This window comes from Malaya genurostris, chromosome 2 (genome assembly GCF_030247185.1).
Source record: "Malaya genurostris strain Urasoe2022 chromosome 2, Malgen_1.1, whole genome shotgun sequence".
Taxonomy (NCBI): Eukaryota; Metazoa; Arthropoda; class Insecta; order Diptera; family Culicidae; genus Malaya; species Malaya genurostris.
The window spans coordinates 244,614,532-244,632,729 of NC_080571.1; the positions used below are offsets into that span (position 1 = coordinate 244,614,532).

At 35.7% G+C, this 18,198-nt stretch overlaps 1 protein-coding gene across 13 annotated transcripts in view; it reads right to left on the reverse strand.

The window, feature by feature from the left end:
• LOC131428472 (uncharacterized) overlaps nucleotides 1–18,198 on the reverse strand; it is a 135,617-nt gene that overhangs the window by 38,116 nt on the left and 79,303 nt on the right. For all 13 annotated transcript variants that reach the window (XM_058592453.1, XM_058592452.1, XM_058592442.1 and 10 more), the window contains one exon: nucleotides 5,388–5,499. In XM_058592453.1, the coding sequence (XP_058448436.1) occupies nucleotides 5,388–5,499 (112 nt within the window). The remainder of the gene's footprint in view (nucleotides 1–5,387; nucleotides 5,500–18,198) is intronic.

The following is an 18,198-nucleotide window of genomic DNA, read 5'->3' on the forward strand; positions in this document are numbered from 1 at the left end:
ACAGATTGGTGTGATGTTTGTGCGAATATGGTGATCGGTCCCTATTTTTTTTTCAAGAAAATGGTGGAGCAACGAAAACTGTTAATGACAATCGTTATCGAGCCATGACAAATGATTTTATCATACTCATTGTTCGTGAAAATGGTTTGAATGGCTACTGGTTTCAGACAGGACGGTGCAACATGCCATAAAGCTTGACTAACAATCGATTTGTTACGACCGTTGTTTCCCCGAAGAGTCATATAAAAACGGTGACTTGGACTGGCCCCCGACATCACCTGATTTGACCGCCAGACTCTAACCAGACTTTTTTATGTGGCTTTTTGAAACCCAAGGTATACGCTGACAAGTCAATAACCATAGCTCAACTCAAAGACAACATACGACGTGGAACCGCCGAAAAAACAATTTTGTACTCAAGACCAAAGATGGCCAGTTAAACCATATCATTTTCAAAATATAGCTGTAACATATCTCCTTGAACCAGACTAAATTATAATCTAAATGAAAATAAATGTTTTTTCCTACATTTTGTTCAGAAACAAATGCTTTAAATGGGCCACCGTGTTCCACCAAAACTTTTTGTGAAATGGTAATCTTATAAAATTAGAAAAAAATAACTCCAATTCGAGATTGCAAGTAAACAATAAATTCTATTTCGTACTAGTAGCTATCTCTGTTTTATTATATTAGCCCGTGTTAGCAGTTCAATGCATAGAGCACTGGTCTTATCAGTCAGGTTTTGCAATTACTGTGAGGCTGAGTGCCATAAGCTATTCGACACAGTTCGTCGAAATTGGCAAATGGGTGACTGCATATTACAGAAAAGTGATCTCGCTTTACTAGCAAAATTCTAAAGGGATTTACACAAAATTTAATTCAAATGAGAGGCCTTCTGATTTCAAACAAAATTCCTAAATTCCTAACAGTCATCTCATTAGTAGTTATTTTGTAGATTACTCGACTTTCAATCAACGAAATGTGATAAAATAGAACAAAATATCCTCGCTTCGGCTCTAAGAAGCAATACCGCAGGGAAAATAGTTCTATAATTGTGCGATACTGCTGTTAAAGCCACGCGAAAACTCGAACCGAATGCACCTATTTTGATCTAACCATTAAAGTCAATGAATCGAGCAGAGATAACAGATCTCACTCTAACTTATATGGTTTGAGAATATGAGATGACTAATACAGATTAGATGAATTAATGGAAAAATGTGCACTCAATCTATGGGAACGGGTTGAGATAAGTTTTCCCAAACTTAGATACAAATAGAACTTCTAAGGATCTTATAGAAAAGGAGGGCCGAGTGTCATATACCAATCGATTCAGCTCGACGAACTGAGCAAATATCCGTGTGTGTGTATGTGTGTTGGAAACTAAAAGGTCGAGATCTCAGAGATGGCTCGACCGATTTTGATCCAACTAGTCGCAAATGAAAGATCTCCCCGTCACCCAGACCGCTATTGAATGGTTTTGAGATAGGATGTTTACTTTTTGAGTTATACGAAGTTTTATGTCAATTTTTTTTTGACAGTATCTGTCACATTTGACCTTGAAAACAGAATATGTTTCCAGACTTAGATTTCACACGGTAATAGCTATCCAACAAGCCATAGATTTGTAAAATCCGTCCATTTTTAACGGAGATATCGATATTTTTGTGTAAGCGACTTTTCCCCCTATTCCAGCAGTAGGAATTTTGAGCGCTGTATGACAAAATAATGCTTGGGAGCAACATAAAACACGATTTTTTATACTGTTACATACAATTGTTTCTAGGTACCAAAAAGACTGTGTACAGTATCCTTTTTCATGACATTTTGCCTCTGACCGATTTTAGCACGGTTCGTTTTTGGCAACATAATTGTTCGATAATGACATATGTTAACCAAATGATGGCAGTATTTTCGAGTTGAAAGCAATTCCATAATTATATTGATTTAAACTACTCACAGCAACAAATGCTGGAATAACATAACAACCATGTACCATTCGAATCAGTTCGTCGAGATCAGCAAATGCGTGTGTGACAAATAATTTTACTCATTTTTTTTCAGAGATGACTAAACCGTTTTCTACAAACTCAGATTCATACGAAAAGTCGTATGCTCCTAAACAAGGTTCCTGAATTATGTTTGGATCCGATTTCTGGTTCCGGAACTACAGGATGATATGTGAAACGAAATTAAAATTGTGGACCCATTTTTCTCGTAGATGGCTGAACCGATCTAAAATTCAAATGAAAAGTTTTAAGATCCTGTAAAACATCTTGCTTTTTAGTCATATCCAACTTCCGGTTTAGGGGATACAGGATGATTAGTATAAAATGCCTATTTCACATAAATTAATCAGGTTTATCGGGTTTACAGATTTGGATAGTCGATAACCAAATAAACTTATTTCAGTTTTAGTGGTATTCAGTTTTCAATTCGGATTTAACTCGCACTACGATTTCTCAAAGATGTTTACACTGATTTTCAAACATTTTGAAACAAATGTAAACTAAACAGCTACTCAGGTGAATTTATCTGACTTCGACTAAACCGATTTTCGAATTCCGGTTCCAGTATCGAATCGTTTCTCAAAGCTCAATCGTTTTCTAAAAAAAAGCCAGATCTACGAAGACAAAATAAATTAATATAATCCAATTCTGACTTCCGATTCTGGAATTACAGAATGATGAATTTTTAAAATTCAAACCGGCCCTGGAAATACCTTAAATTACCGTAAATTCTGAAGTGGAACTTACTCCGACATATCATGTAATGTTGAATCGATTGTCACACTTTTAGATTCAAATTCGATCCGATTTGCAGTTTCGATATTACAGAGTAATGAGTGATTAAAAATTTCAAATTGCCGCTTAAATCGACGGTCATTAAAATAATGTCACGAGAACTGAAACACCGAAGAATATTCATGCAAAAAACACATGCGGATTGATAAAAAAAGGTATCATCTCACTGCTAAGTGGATTAAGCAAGTTTTACTCTAAATAGAGGACCGAATTCCTTAAAACTGATTACGCGGATCTTGTTACTTGATGATCTAAAAAAACTCACTTCACTACCGGACTCGATTTTCGAATCTGCAAGTACCGCAACAACTGATTTTAAAATGACGACGTAAAGAACCGGCCGGCTTTGTATTTAGCGGTTCCTGATTTCTAGCTACGGAAGTTCCGGGATTTTCACGAGCTTCAATTCAAATAAAAGTTCCCATACGTGTCTGATAAATATTGTGCGTATTCAACAAGCGGTTCCATGATTACAGGGTGATGAGAGTTAAAAATTATAAACCGTTATTAGGCAATACAGATAGAAAATCTTGAAAACTGTTCCCATATACAGGGTTTCATAATTCTTACCCGATGAGTGCGTAATCATAGAAAGGATATCTAAACCAGCTAGGCTCCATTAAAACCTATGCTCTTATCCATCAAATTTAGATTAATCTGGACGTATAATTATATTTTGTAGGAAACATTATACAACTTCTCGAACATCTAATATAGTGTTACTCCATAGAATTGTAGAAAACACTCTTAGAAACACAACCTGACGTTAAGAAATGATTTAAGAAATAAAGGGTGATTTTTTTCTGATATCTGTTTGTTTTTGACAGATCATCGTGTCTTGTGTCATTGTCAAACTTGTTCAGTTTGATCTATAATTAAATCATGAATCGACTTACGAACGAACAACGCTTGCTAGCTATTGAATTTTATAATCAAAATTCATGCTCGGTTAAGAGAGTGCATCGCGCACTTGTTCCAATTTATGGGCAGTTTTGTCGGCCTACTGAGGAGGGATATCATCATCATCGGGCCGTACTTCTTCAAAGGCGACGATGGACGGAACGTTACTGCCAATAATGAGCGCTACCGTGTGATTGACGATTTTTTTGTCCAAATTGGGCATGCCTGACATGTGGTTTCAACAAGACGGTGTCAAATCCCTCACGGAACGCGAATCAATGGGAGCGGGTCATTTCTCCGAAAAGGTCATTTCGGCGAAAAGGTCATTTCGCCTCTTGCATACAAACCTGTAACCGCCTCGTTTACCCGGTCTACTCAAAGTTAGGTTTCTTTGCTTTAGTTAGGTCCGAACGAGCGGTAGTGAGGTCGGACAGCACACGAATCAAATCGATGTGGCGAAGCCGCATTAGATATTTTTCCACTTAGTAAACGGAAAATACCACATTTGCTTGGTACACCTATGAAATTGCGTTGATGGTTAGTGTATAATAGTTAACAAGTTTCCTTGGGAACTCTGGTCTTAGGTTCATGAATCAATCTTTATTCAAGAGTACAAGAATCAATCTTTTTTCAAGAAGTACAATTGTAGGTCAACAAAACGGGCGTTAATGTATTATCATTCATTTGTTCTTATTTTAAATCAATTCCAATTCTAATATCAAGACAATTGCAGGAATCGACGAAATGACCCTTTCGGCGAAATGACATTCTGCGAAGTGACACATTCGGCGAAATGTCATTCGGCAAAATGACCCTTTCGGCGAAATGACTTTCGGCGAAATGGATTTTGGCGAAATGACTCTGATCCGAATCAATGACCAAATTAAGAGTTGCTTTCGGTGAATAGTTTATCTCGGACTGTAAGCCAATATTGAAATATTTAATCTTGAAATATCGGCCGATATGTTGGAGAGAGTATGTCCAAATCAGACCTGGCTCAAGGGTCATTTAAAGCGGAGCCTCGGCCAACATTTGCATGAAATCACACAGTTCGAAAAATTCTTGTGATTTTTCATCTTATAAGATGCACATAAATGGAGCGTCATATTTCACACAAACTTATATTGAAGAACATGTAAAATTGTGTGATTTGAAAATTATATGGTTCGTAATAGAATAAAATAGAAAAAACAACAGATGATCGATAGCTACTGTGCGGCTTGAACCGAGAAACATTAGATCACAAAGCACGCCGCTAATCAACTAAACCACAAAAGCACATATCTGCTTCATGAATAATTGATACATATAAATTCATACAGCGGCACTTGGTAGCCGAATGCAAATTACACTCGGAATCAGTAAAAATCTGTACGGAAGGAATATTGCGTCACTTGACAGTTAAGCAGTTATGAATTGTATCGTTTGTAGAATTATGTTACCTGTAAAACTCATAATTTTTCCTGTGTATCTTCAAACATTAAGCTATATTGATCTTTCTATCGATTCCAATAAATATTTCATCAATTTTCTCAATTTTTTGTGGTTTTATGAAAGTCAAATCCTATACCTCTTAAAATATCAATCTTTTTGTTTGTCATTTGACGTTTGCATGAATAATGATATGAAGTTAAACTAAAGATTTTATTTGAGAAAAAGAAAGATGATTCTAACAGTACTTACCAACTCAAGTCATAACCTTCTTTCGTAATGTTACAACCGAGCGTCAGAGCTTTTCCGATATCGTAATACTTTAAGCTCGTACTGGGATCGTCATAATTCGGTTGTAGGATTTCTGAAAATTGAGAAAGTAGAAATTACGCGTTACTAAAATTAGAACTCATTTCGATTCAAGGGTAAGGTAGCAAAACATGATGTAATAAACGTTTGAAGTAACTAGCAAAATATACAGATATTCAACTAACTTTCACTGAAAGGTTTTCATCAGAATTCTAGACGTGCTATTTGAATGTTTCGAATGCGGCAACGATATAAAATTATGGAATTATGGAACGACAAACGTTTCTATTTAAACTTTAATCGGGGATTCGGGGGTTCAAATGAAAATTATTATATGACAGATAAATTATTATCTGGATTGAACATGAAATTTTCAACGTTATTCATAATTCTGAAATCGAATTAATCCTAATGGTTTTTTTACAGACACGCACGGCCACGGTACGGTGACACATCTGTCAAGCGTGCGTCACAATAAGCATAATCGGCTGCACTTTCGTAGCTCATCACGCCATACACAATGCAAATATTTGCATACTGGAAAATTAATGGGGTCCTAGCCCAGTCGTTGCCCCAGCAAGCTTGCGCGTAGGCCGCATGGTGTCTCATAGACGTGCAGCACGAATTGCGTGTTTTTTTACCACTGCCAGCCAGAGTACGCTGCAGTTTTGTGAAGTGGGGCGGGCAATGCAATTAAAGAGCCGCACGTATAACTAATTTTAATTGAAGTTCGGTTGGATGGCGTGGTCTGGGCAAGTGCCGGTACCATTTTTCCTTCCAAAGGGACTACTACTCTACATATCAATTGCACCGGATGGTGGTGGAAAATATTTCCGTTGCTTGGTCGCCTCCGCCAAGGGTATTGTAATCCTTCGGCTCGATTTTAATGGGGCGTGCTCAAGAGTGATAGTTTTCCGATTGCCTCTATGAGTGTGGCTATTTCTGTCATTTAGCACCGATCGGAGCTGAGAACGAAAGAAGCATTACTGTCCTGGCCAGCGAGCAACGTTAGAAAAATTTCACGACCCTAGCAGTTTACATCTGTGCTTTGGGAACTGAATTAAACCCTAGAGAGTTCGCGGAGAATGGAATTAGAGAAGAGTTCACATGGCGAGGTTGGAATGGTCACAAAAGGGGATGAATCGTGTTGGCACGTTTTATTTCAGTGTTTAGGAATTAATTAACAATGAAGTCACTGGTATCGATTTCTTGGCGTGCTATGAATAGTAAAGTAATTGTGGCTAACGAGAATACAGATTATTGCATGCCAGCAAAGGTAGCACGTCGTAAGCTGTTAGGATCAAGTAGGAACTTGATGAATATTATTTGTTTGCTTAGAACATTGGGAATGAAGAACAGAACAAATGAGCGTTCGATTTACTCTAAGCAGTGAAATTGTACGAATGGACAATATTACAGAAAAATGGTTTGAGAAATGTGCTGTACTTTTGTTCTAGCGACTCGAAAATTCGAGTCGAATACACAAATTTTATTTTTTTTCGTTGAGTCAGTGTATCGAACAGAGATATCTCTGAAAGTATACAAAGCATGACTTCAAATTTTCATTTCATGTGATTAGATGTTTTAGAAACTTTTTTTTGTTGTAACTTACACTTAATTATGAAACGTTTACAATGAAAGAAATCCTAGAAAATTTGTAACTGCACTGTTGCAATACTGGAAACTGATATTTACAATAGAAACAGTTGAAATCGATAAAAATCGATAAATATACTTTTTTGCAGTGCACACAATTTCTTTAAATATGAACAATCATATGAATTACAAGAACGAGATTTGATGAATGAAGAAAACTGAATCTAATGTAGAATGAGTGCCTTTAGAATATGTAGAATAGGGATTTCCAAAGTGGTCGATATAGACCACTTAGGGTTGAAATCCTTTTTACGGGGGTCGACATAAACAAAAACTGACTATGGGGGTCTACGAGGTCTAAAAATCGACCCCCTATTGTTTGATATAAGTTGTTATTTGAAATATTTACGCTAAAAATGTTGTGTTCATTTGACTATCCGCAGAAATTGGTAAGTATTTTACAAGCAAGCAAGAAATTAAATTTTCAAAGGAATTTGTTGAAGGGGGTCTTAGACCTAAATTAATTTTAGTAAAGGGGTCCATTTTCATAGGCTACCAACGGGTTTCGAGGATACTTATTGTTTTGACCCATGACTATGTAAGAAGGAAAAGACATTGTATTCTTACACGCAGCATACGTACGCTATTCCACTTCAGACGACAAAACGTGAATTTTCCATTAATACATGAACATTATTTCGATAGAACTCAGAAGAAGCTTCTATGACACAATGCTCATATTACATCTAGTGCCGTTTTCGTTTCTGGAGCTGTACTACACAGAAGAACCAGTGCCAACGTTTTCAGTTCATTTGATTTACCCATCCTACAATAATGGTACTTTTTTAAAATACACCGTTGTTGTTCTGGTGTTCACATATGCATCACCAAACAATGATATAGACTGTTTCAGAAAGTGAGGACAAACATGTTCAGCTAGATGATAAAATGTAAAAGTTCGAATGAGACGGAACAAAAGCATCTAAATCATTACTAGCAGAACGTTACGATGTGTTTGGTAGGAATATTAAGGGGCGACCTACCCTAGGTAACACTTTTGAAAAATCATTTATTTTTTCTTTGTATTTTGTTAAAGTAAAAGATTTCAAGAATATTTTGTCAAATTTTCAAACCTATCGGAACAAACCCCTAGAGTTTTTGGGCGTAGTGAGATAACACTACACAAAGCCGCACAGGCGCAAGAGTTCTGTTTCGATTGATTTGGAAACTTGACAAAGCATTTTTAAAATGTTTTACTATAAGAAAATATAATGAAAAAATAAATGATTTTTCAAAAGTGTTAGACCCTACCGAAAGTGATGGTTTTTAGGCACGCCCTGGAAAAATAAATTGATTCTTTTGATTTTACAGATAAACTTTAAACGCGTTTTTCTCGAAAGCACATTTTTAAAAGTCCGTGTCCGTCATCATTTAAAAACAACTTCATCAATCATTTTAAAAATTTTCACACACTTTCTACATAAAAAACACCCAACCATAACGTTTTTCTTTTCGTGTTTTGCTACTTGCTTTGATTTTTTAGTTCTGCGTTGAGACACAGTGGACACCGCAAATCATGATTTCTAAAACGCATCCTCGAAAATACTTCTTTACCGATCTATTTCTAAATGCGAAAAAAATACAAAATGTTGTTCGAATGATATTCTGTATTATGCAAATACAATTGAATTTATGTTTTTGAACGATAGCTCTAAAATCAATTCGAAAAAAGGATGTTTTATAACATATATTTTCAGAACCATTTATCTATGTCGATGGATTTCATTAGAATTATTACAAAGAAAAGAACCTTTCCGAAAGACAGGCTCTGAAATAGTACAAAGATTGCTCGATAAATTTTGATATGTGGCAACGCTTATTTCAATACGTTCAACCTGATATTAGCAACGTATAGTTGAGTGTTTTAAGTAGTATGCGTGCTCAGAACACTTAATCATTCGAGTCTACTTGTGCTATTTAGACTAACAACGAATCAAATCCAAAAAAATTTGTTCGGAGATGAATGATTTTTCATAAAAGCAATGTAGAACCATCATCTCTAAATGTTACATAAGCGTTTGTTTCCAGAAGTCTACGGAAAAAAATGAGTAAAAACGAACCGCCAAAGAAGAATATATCGAGAAACCCTCGTAATTGATAAATATTGGAAGCATACATGTACATATGTTATTGAACTTTTTCAAACTTTTTGAGTGTGTTGTGAGTTTCTCGTATTTAATATACGAGCAGTAAGTAAGGATAAGGAAAAGTAAGGGCCGTTTTTTCATAACAAAAACTATAATCATATACATTTTATTGGAACAATTAGTTTTTTACAAATCTACCTCCCTTTACATAACATAATTGCCGTTCATTTCGATGCATTTTTAGTTGCTTGACCCGCATAGAAGCCCGCCACCTGCGAGGTGAACCAGTTTTAACGACGTTGTCTAACCTTCCCTTCCCGCAGTAGATCCATAAACTAAACACAATTATTTTTTAAACTGACCGAAGCAGCTGAGAATCATTTTGTGCCCGAGAATCTTATTATATCGCGAACTTATTATAGATGGCGGGAGTAACAATTATCGCAGATATTGTTTATTGTACGCACAGATAGGCAAATGACCACTGAATTGAAACCACATTTGAAATAGCTGCACGAATAGTGCACTTACAGATATGCACCAGTTTAAACGTTTTATCACTTTGTAGATTTTGGAAATATAAGCGAATGACTCATATAGTATTGTGAATAAGCGTAGAAAAATTAAAAAAGAGGCAAGGACTGAAGGGTTACTAAGTGTAAAAGATCTGTGATGACGAATATAATTTCTCTGCTAAAAGTCGTGCTAAGCATTTGCCTATTTTTCGCAAACATTTTTTGGGGCCACAGTGAACGACGAAACATACGTGTTCGAAGACTTCAAACAGCTCCCGGGTCTGACTTTTTATACCGCAATGTGATGGAACGCCGTTGCTGAGCATTTCCGGATAAATAAGGTGTCCACATTCCCGAAGAAGTATTTAATTTAGTAAGCCAAATGTGTTCAAAAAAAGTCTAAAAGTTTCGTTTCTACCGGAACTATCGATAAGGTTGTGTACAGTTCGTGTTCGCATTTCATCCGATACCGGCGAAACTCGCTTACGGTCGAGACAACAAAAACAAAGATAAAATAGTTTAGCGAACAATAATGTATTCGAAATGATCTTCAAAAGCCTTCTATTTGTATTGATTTCAAGTGCCGTAAAATTAGACCAACTACAAACGAATTTGAAAGCTTTCAGTTAGGAACGAATGCATCTAGACGTAAAAGATGTTTATGAAGTGCCATTCAAAAAAGCTTGTAACTCAGTGTATATCATGTTTTAATATGAACAAGATGCACGATGTATGATACCGTGAAATACAAAATCCCTGTGTACGTTGTAGACGGTACTATAAAAGTGCGTGTACATGACCTTCCCCAGCATGTCAGTGATCATTACGTTCGAGAAAATATGCCGCAGTACGGAGAAATTCTTTCCATCGAAAGGGAAGTGTGGTGAAATTTTTTCCCAGGTAACCGGAATGGTCCGATTACATAAGGCAATTCTATCTTACGTAATTTGTGGTCAGGGTGGTAGGCATCCTTGTAAACCGCTGGTTACCTACGAGAATCATTTTATTGCATTTCGGTTTTGCGAGCAAATTGCACGCTACGGTTAACCATGCACTGAAACTGCAACAAAAACCTATTCAACCAAAGACAAGGATAACGGTTCAACAACGGTAACTAGTGAACCCAGTATTTTTATGTCAGCAAATGACTTTCGAATAACAGTTCTTACCATTCAAAACAACAATTGCAACCATGGTCAAACAAGTCAAACAAGCATATTCACATCTTAATGCTCAAGAGAACGAATGACGTCCACGATTTTTATTTAATTAAAAAAATTACAGTTTGCACCAATTTATAATGAGATGACTTTAGCTGCCAACTCGAACAAATGTTGGCAGCACCCTCTCAGATTTGAGTGAACATTTCTGGACATGTAGACTTTGTTACAAAAAACCACTTTGCATAATTTGTTTTTCCAAAATTGGTCTAGGAAACACGACCAATCGAACAAAAAAGTCAAAACTAGTAACTTTCACAAAATCTGTGGAATTTTCGAAAAAAATACTGAAAATAATCCTTATCGAGTCCTACACTGATAACCTCAATAGCACAACAATTTTCAGTATGATTCGTCATTTTTCGACTATATTTTTGGCGGAAAAAGTGTAGTTCTTTCAAAAGACAGTTTAGACCAATTTTGGGAAATGCCAATATATCTAGAAAGATTCATTCAAATCTGAGAGGGTGCTGCCAAATCCAAATACGATTTAGCACGAAATTCGTCTATACGAATAATACAATGGTAAAAAACGATTCAAAATTCAAATCGATTTATAAAAAAATATCGAATTCAATGCAATTTTGTTCCAAGGTAGGTAAGTATTTTCCCTATCAACCTTTCATATGTTGCATTTCTAAGGAAAAACCTGTTTTAATCCACCTAGTGGTGCTACAATGCCTTTCTCATATAGCTCATGTTTTCATTAATATTACTGAGGGATTCTTTAAAAGCCTTTTCTTTGAATATTGAATAAAAACAAAAAGTATACACAGATAAAAATATTTTGTGAATTTACATCTATTTTAATGCACATATTTGGAGCAGGAAATTAAACATAAAGTTACTTTGCAGTTCTGTACGTTTCGATATAATATGAACGCAAAACTAAGCGTTAATTGAAAGATACAGTTATATTGATTGAAAAACCAATGCAATCCAATTTAATTTTGCATCGATGATTGTTTCCAATCAAACTTTCGATTCAGTTGATGTCTATTTAATATTACTATAGATTTAAATGTCTTGTAACTTTCATCATTTCTTTCTGTGTAGCCTGTACAATTTTTCAGTAGTTTTGACCCAAGTCGCACTGAGTACGTTTTAAATTTTTTTTACACATTTCATCCTGTTGTTCCGGAACCGGAAGAGAAATTCGAACAAAGATCAAAAGCAGTCTTTTTTGATGGCCTTTAACTCTTTTGTTTGAGTCTAAATTTGTGAAAATCGACTCAGCTGTTTCTGAGAGAATTAGGAGAGTTTCGTTTTTGAGCTTTCGATAACTATTTCCGGTCCTTCCGGAACCGTGAGCTAGGAACCTGAAATCGGTTCGTTTTGGCCAGCAACTAGTATAACTTATAAATTAAAGCAGGTTGAACTCAGTTTTGAAGATTTGTTTTACAATATCGCCGGTTGCAATTTCATACACTGTATTCTGTATTTCCGGAACCAGTAGCCAGATCTGGATAAAATTCAACATCAAGTTATGGAAAAATAATACTTTTCATTTAAATCTGAGTTTGCGAAGATCGGTCTGGTCGTTTCTGAGAAATCGGAGTGATTTTCGGTTTGAAGCACACAAGCACTTTCCCGGTAATTTCGGAACCAGGAACTATGATCCGGTGTACACAAAATTAACGTATTTGGTCATCAACACACCATACACCATAAACTCAAGAAGAAGGTAAAAAGGTATGTTTGAGAACGCTTTTTAAAAATCATAATTTGCGGTGTACAATGTATCTCAGCGCAGACTAATACGAAGTCAACAAATCAAAGCAGCATAGATAGAGTAGATGTTTTTCTAGACCCCAACGTCGCTGTTTTTAAAATTATTTTTAATTTTTGGTGGTTGTTTAACATCAAAACTACACGGAACGAAATCCGTTGTTGCTGTCATGATTAGAAAATCATGAAACCAATCATTTTAACTTCTCATGAAACCATGAGCAATAAGTCTTCCCCCATGAAAATTAATCATGGTTCGAAAATGCGTTACTTGAGGAATGTATTTCTTTCAAAGCTCGTAACTCCAATTTTCTACCCGGATATCACTTTGAACCCTCTGCCTCATGTGATGTGATAGATTGCTTTATCGATTGTGAATTTGGAACACCATCTAACGAAAGTCAGAAAACCAAATGGTTCAACCACTTTGATTAATTTGTTTCATAGATATAACAATACAAACTGTATTGATTCACCTATATATTTCAAATAAAACGATTTTGCAAACGATGTTTTGAAAACATAAAAGGTAAAATCAATCAATCCGCGGTATTTGCTAGAATTCGACATAGAGTTTTATCTAAGAGGTTTGATTCTCACGTGGGTTTTCATGCAGTTCGTTTAAGTGTTTAAATTCGGAAACACAAAATCAAAACTGGAGTAATGAACGCAAGTATACACGCTCTTTTAGGCGTCATCGTTTTTCAAAAACATAATATTTTGATTGTTAATGATTCTGATAAAAGAAATTCATCGTGCTTTTCACTATTATGCTATTCAAATGCACATCATTTGAGACATTAGTTGAAATCGTGTAAAAACTACGTTCGCCCTATTCCATTAAATATTAATAAATTAATCTAAATATTCACATTCTTTAAATTTTAAAACAAAACGCCTAAATTTATGTTGCAAAAATTACCATCGTAGTAGAAACACGCCTGAAGCTATACCCAACAACGTCAAGTGCGTTACGTTCAAATTTCAGCGAAATTATTCCAATTGGATCATGATCCGAGAAGTTTTATTCATGGTGTATTATCATAGCATGAAAATATTTTATTTTCCCCAAATCATAACTCGTTTTGCTCATTTCTAGAATCGAAATTTTGCCCGTGTACGATTTTTCACGAAAAATTCACCGTTTTGTAGCTGTGAAACCTCCGCAAAGTAACAAACAACAAAAAGAAAACGTTGAGGTCTGGTATTTTCCATATAGAAAGTGTGTGAAAAATTTGAAAGAAATAGAGACTTTCAAAACTTTCAAAACCTGCTTTCGAGAAAAATGTGTTAAAAATTTCTTGTCCATAAAATCGAAGGAAACAATTTATTACTCTAGGGAACCCGCAGGGTCTAAAAAAATCATTATTTTTATTTTGTATTTTATTATGATGAAACATTTCAAGAATGTTCTGTGAAGTTTTAAAGTCAATCAAAACAGAAATCTTGGGCATGTGCGCCGAGGTCTTACTTCTTCCCAGTATGAGATAAGCAACGATAAAGACCCATAACTTGCTGAGTTTTGTTCCGACAGCTTTGAAAATTACACAAAATATTCTTGAAATGTTTTACTTATAGTAAAACATTATGAATTATTATAAAATACATTGAAAAAACTAAAGTAATTTTTTATCAGTGTCCTATATGGATTTTTGTTCAGTGCTATTATTAGAAAATTTAACTGATTTGCAATAATCACTAGTACAATACTCGTTTGTAGTATTTTGCATTTTTCGACAATAACAATTTGAAAAAAAAAATAAAAGGTGAAAAAATTTGGCCCTTTTCAAAAGACAGTCTAGATCAATTTTGGAGAAACCTTGAAAGTAAAGTGGATTTTTGTTACAAAGGCGACATGTCCAGAAAGTGCAACTAAAAGCTGAGAGAGTGCGAATTCAATTTGGTGCGAAATTCGTCATTACTCAAGCATATTTTCCGGTTTCAATGATACATAGTAGACACTTTCAGAAGTGAATCATATCAACGAGCTCCAACTTCTACAGTAGGAAAAATAAGAGAAAAAAAATCGATCGCTTCGATAAAATTATTTCTGAAACATATTCCCACTTGCACTGCAGTTACGTTTTCGCATGCACTCTTCAAAGGTTGTGCAGTCAACTCTAATTTGGGTCATCATTCATTTGCGGGGCCCACCGCGGATGTAGGTCATAATTCAAACACGCGGCGATTAATCACTTAGACGCACTGGGTATTGGGAAACGCATAGTGACCATACAATTAGGGTTGTGACCACACGAAATTGATCAAAGTTTATTATAAAGGTAAACGTGCGGATCTCTGGTGTTTTGCTCTTTGCCTGTCATCTGATATTGCACGAATGTTCATTCTTCATTAGAATGTCCGATCTAGTTTTTGACGTTCACCAGTTGGGTTGAAATCAATATAGCAAAGAGAGTTAAAAGTATAGCGCACGAGAGAAAAACGAATAATTCCCCTCTTCGATTTTTCCGGATTCTGTTTATAATGTTGTTTGCATTCGAATGAATGTCTCAATTAATGTTTCGGATAAAATCGCTTGTCGTTCTTTGGGTAATACAGGGACGGCGGAACGAATTTCACCCAGCTGTGGAGTGAAAATGTGTTGGTGGTGGTAAGTTGGCGAGGAGGAGGGGTTTGATTGTTAAAGGTAAGTGATAAAAGTCCCAATAGGGCTTCCTCCGCCTCTGATGTAATATATAGCTTGTTGGCGAATCAATGCACGCTTTTCTTACTATTTGAGAGTTTAGGAGCATTATCGTAAAACTTGAATAAAACTGCGAATATGAATATAAAATATCTCTAGCCAAAAATAATTAAGCTACGGCATATTTGCTTGGGCTTTATCAATAATAAAAAGACAAAGACGAATAAACGATTGGAAAATGCTTTTATTATCAAAATTGGATTTCACAATACGGTTCGGTACAAGCTGATGCTTACGGAATACGACCTTTTAGTTTTCTAGCAGCGGAGTACGAGCAAACTTAAACCAAACTAATAAATACAACATATGACAATCAAATGAACTTACAACGAAAAAATAGTGGTACACTAAACAACTTAAAGCCATTGTTTCTCGTATTGATAGGCGAGACAGAACGTGTATATTTCCACTCCGGAGCAAATAAATTACAAACAAACAAGAAGAAGAAGAAGAAGAAGAAGAAGAAGAAGAAGAAGATGAAGCCAAGTGAATTTTGTTAGCAACGTTAGGGTAGCCAGAGATTTCGTTATTCGCAATGTTTTTGCAATGTCCATCAACAAACTGCACACATATGTAAGTAAGTAGGATGAGATGACATGCTGAGTAGTTTTTTTTTTGTTGAAATTGAGAGTAAAAATGATAGTTATCGGTGTGTTATTGGTGAGTACCGTTAGGTAGGTAAATATAAATTTGACCGTTAAGCTGAAAGCAGAGAAGATTGATTTCATGTCTCCATTATGGGAGCTGTAATGAGAACGAAAGATTCCAGATATTTACAAAAAAATAATTCAAGACGCTCCACACTGAGAATCTTTTAGGTCAAGTTCGAAAATTGCAAAATCATCAAACATGGCGAAATCTACCTTGTGCAGTGGCCTCAAACGTTTTCGTATGCGGGAATTCATTTCTAGGTAATATCGTAGAGTTACGGGATTTATAACAGTTTCCTGTGCAAAAATGAATGCGGCTCTGGGTGATGTCACCAACTGATATACATTCATATTTACTAATAGGATCTCTAGAAAATTTCCTATTCGGTTGGTAATTCGTAGCTGTGAAAAAACCCCGATTTTCTTTACATATTTGAAATGTTTGCTGTGAACAGATGGCGGATAAAATTTGTAGAGGTATATTTCGAATCAAAAGTGCTCCTTTTTTGGTTTTTGGGCCCCTTTTCGAGGCGCGACATTTCTGGTTTAAAATGAGAAACAAACTTAACTTTCCATGTTGAACATGTCGAATTTAGAACCAAATAAAAAGCATTTGAGGGTATGTGACGATTTTTTTGTCAATTAAAAGAAAAAATCACCGGAAAGCCATCTAATTGTTGTTAAGAGCGACCCAACTAGCATGACGTACGGCCACCAATTAACATGACGTGCAAACTCTACTAGTTTTTATTCAAATTTTGAAGATTTTAGACAATTTTGCCATCGCACTCTAAATGACGAATTAAATGTTTGTTGTATCCGAAAATATGCAGTAATTTTTGGTAGGACCATAAGACCTTTCATTTGACTCTAAGATTGGGAATAACGGTTTTGAGACCAGTTTACATTTTTTACGGTTTTTGTTCCGCCAGTTTAAGTGACGGTGTACAATATTGAAAACACTTTACCCTATAACTCCGGAACCGGAAGTTGGATCGGGATGAAATTCAGGAATTCCATATGGGACCACGAGACCTTTCATGTGAATCTTAGTTTGTCAAAATCGGTTCATCCATCTCCGAGAAAACCTAGTGAGTTTATTTGACACATACACACATACACACACACAGACATTGCTCAGCTCGATGAATTGAGTCGAATGGTATATGACACGCTACGAAAGAAAAAGTTTTTTTGGCATCGGATTGTAAATAGCGACGAAAAATTGATTAAAGTTTGAAAATTCAGAATGCCAAAAATCATGGGCAACGCCATCATCATTGAGTGCAAGCGAGAATCGTTTTGGGCAAAACAGAATGCTACTTGTGTGGTTGAATCAGAGGTGAGTAGTGTATTACGAGCGAATTAGTCGATACCGTTCGCTACCGTCAACAAATAATCGATTTGAATAACGCATAAATCAAGAAACGGCCCAAAGGTGCTCGAAGACATGGCAATGCTATTCTGCAGCATGAAAATGCCCTCTGAATATTTAGCCAAAGTGGAGAAGGAAACGATTTCTGCACACTTCGAAAAAACCCTGTGATTTTACATCTTATTTGATGCACATACATTTTGCGTCGCAGTTCACGAAAATTTACGTGGAAGAACATTTAATACTGTATCTTAAATTCCATGACATGAAAGTCATAGAAAAAAAAATTAATACTGATAGCGACCGCCGCGACTTGAACCGAGGATCATTCGATCACAAAGTACGCCTGTTAATCGACTGAGCCACAGCATCACACATCTGCTTGGCTGGTAAAAGGTCAATTTAAATTCATACAGTCGCACCTCCTGTGAGTTATAATCGAACCCAGTAAAATTCATGCTAATCTAACATTAAGCTGTTACAAATGTAATTTTCCGTCATTTGTCAAATTAGGTCTTTATGAATTACATCGTATGAGGGTGTTCAAATCACCTGCATAATTCTATTTTTTTGATGTGTACGCTTGTTTGCACACACGCTATTCTACTCCGGCTCCTAACAACCCCAGATCTTCTGTGATGAGAATTGTTAACAATAAAATACATCAACATGGTACGTCCGCTACGATTAACAACGACACCAAAAATCCAACTCATAACGATACTTCGAACAACAACGAAAGTAGCGACGGATCAATGGACGAATATGCGACGAAGAATCCCAAGTCTTGCTGGATGATGAAAACTGCATCCCCTTATG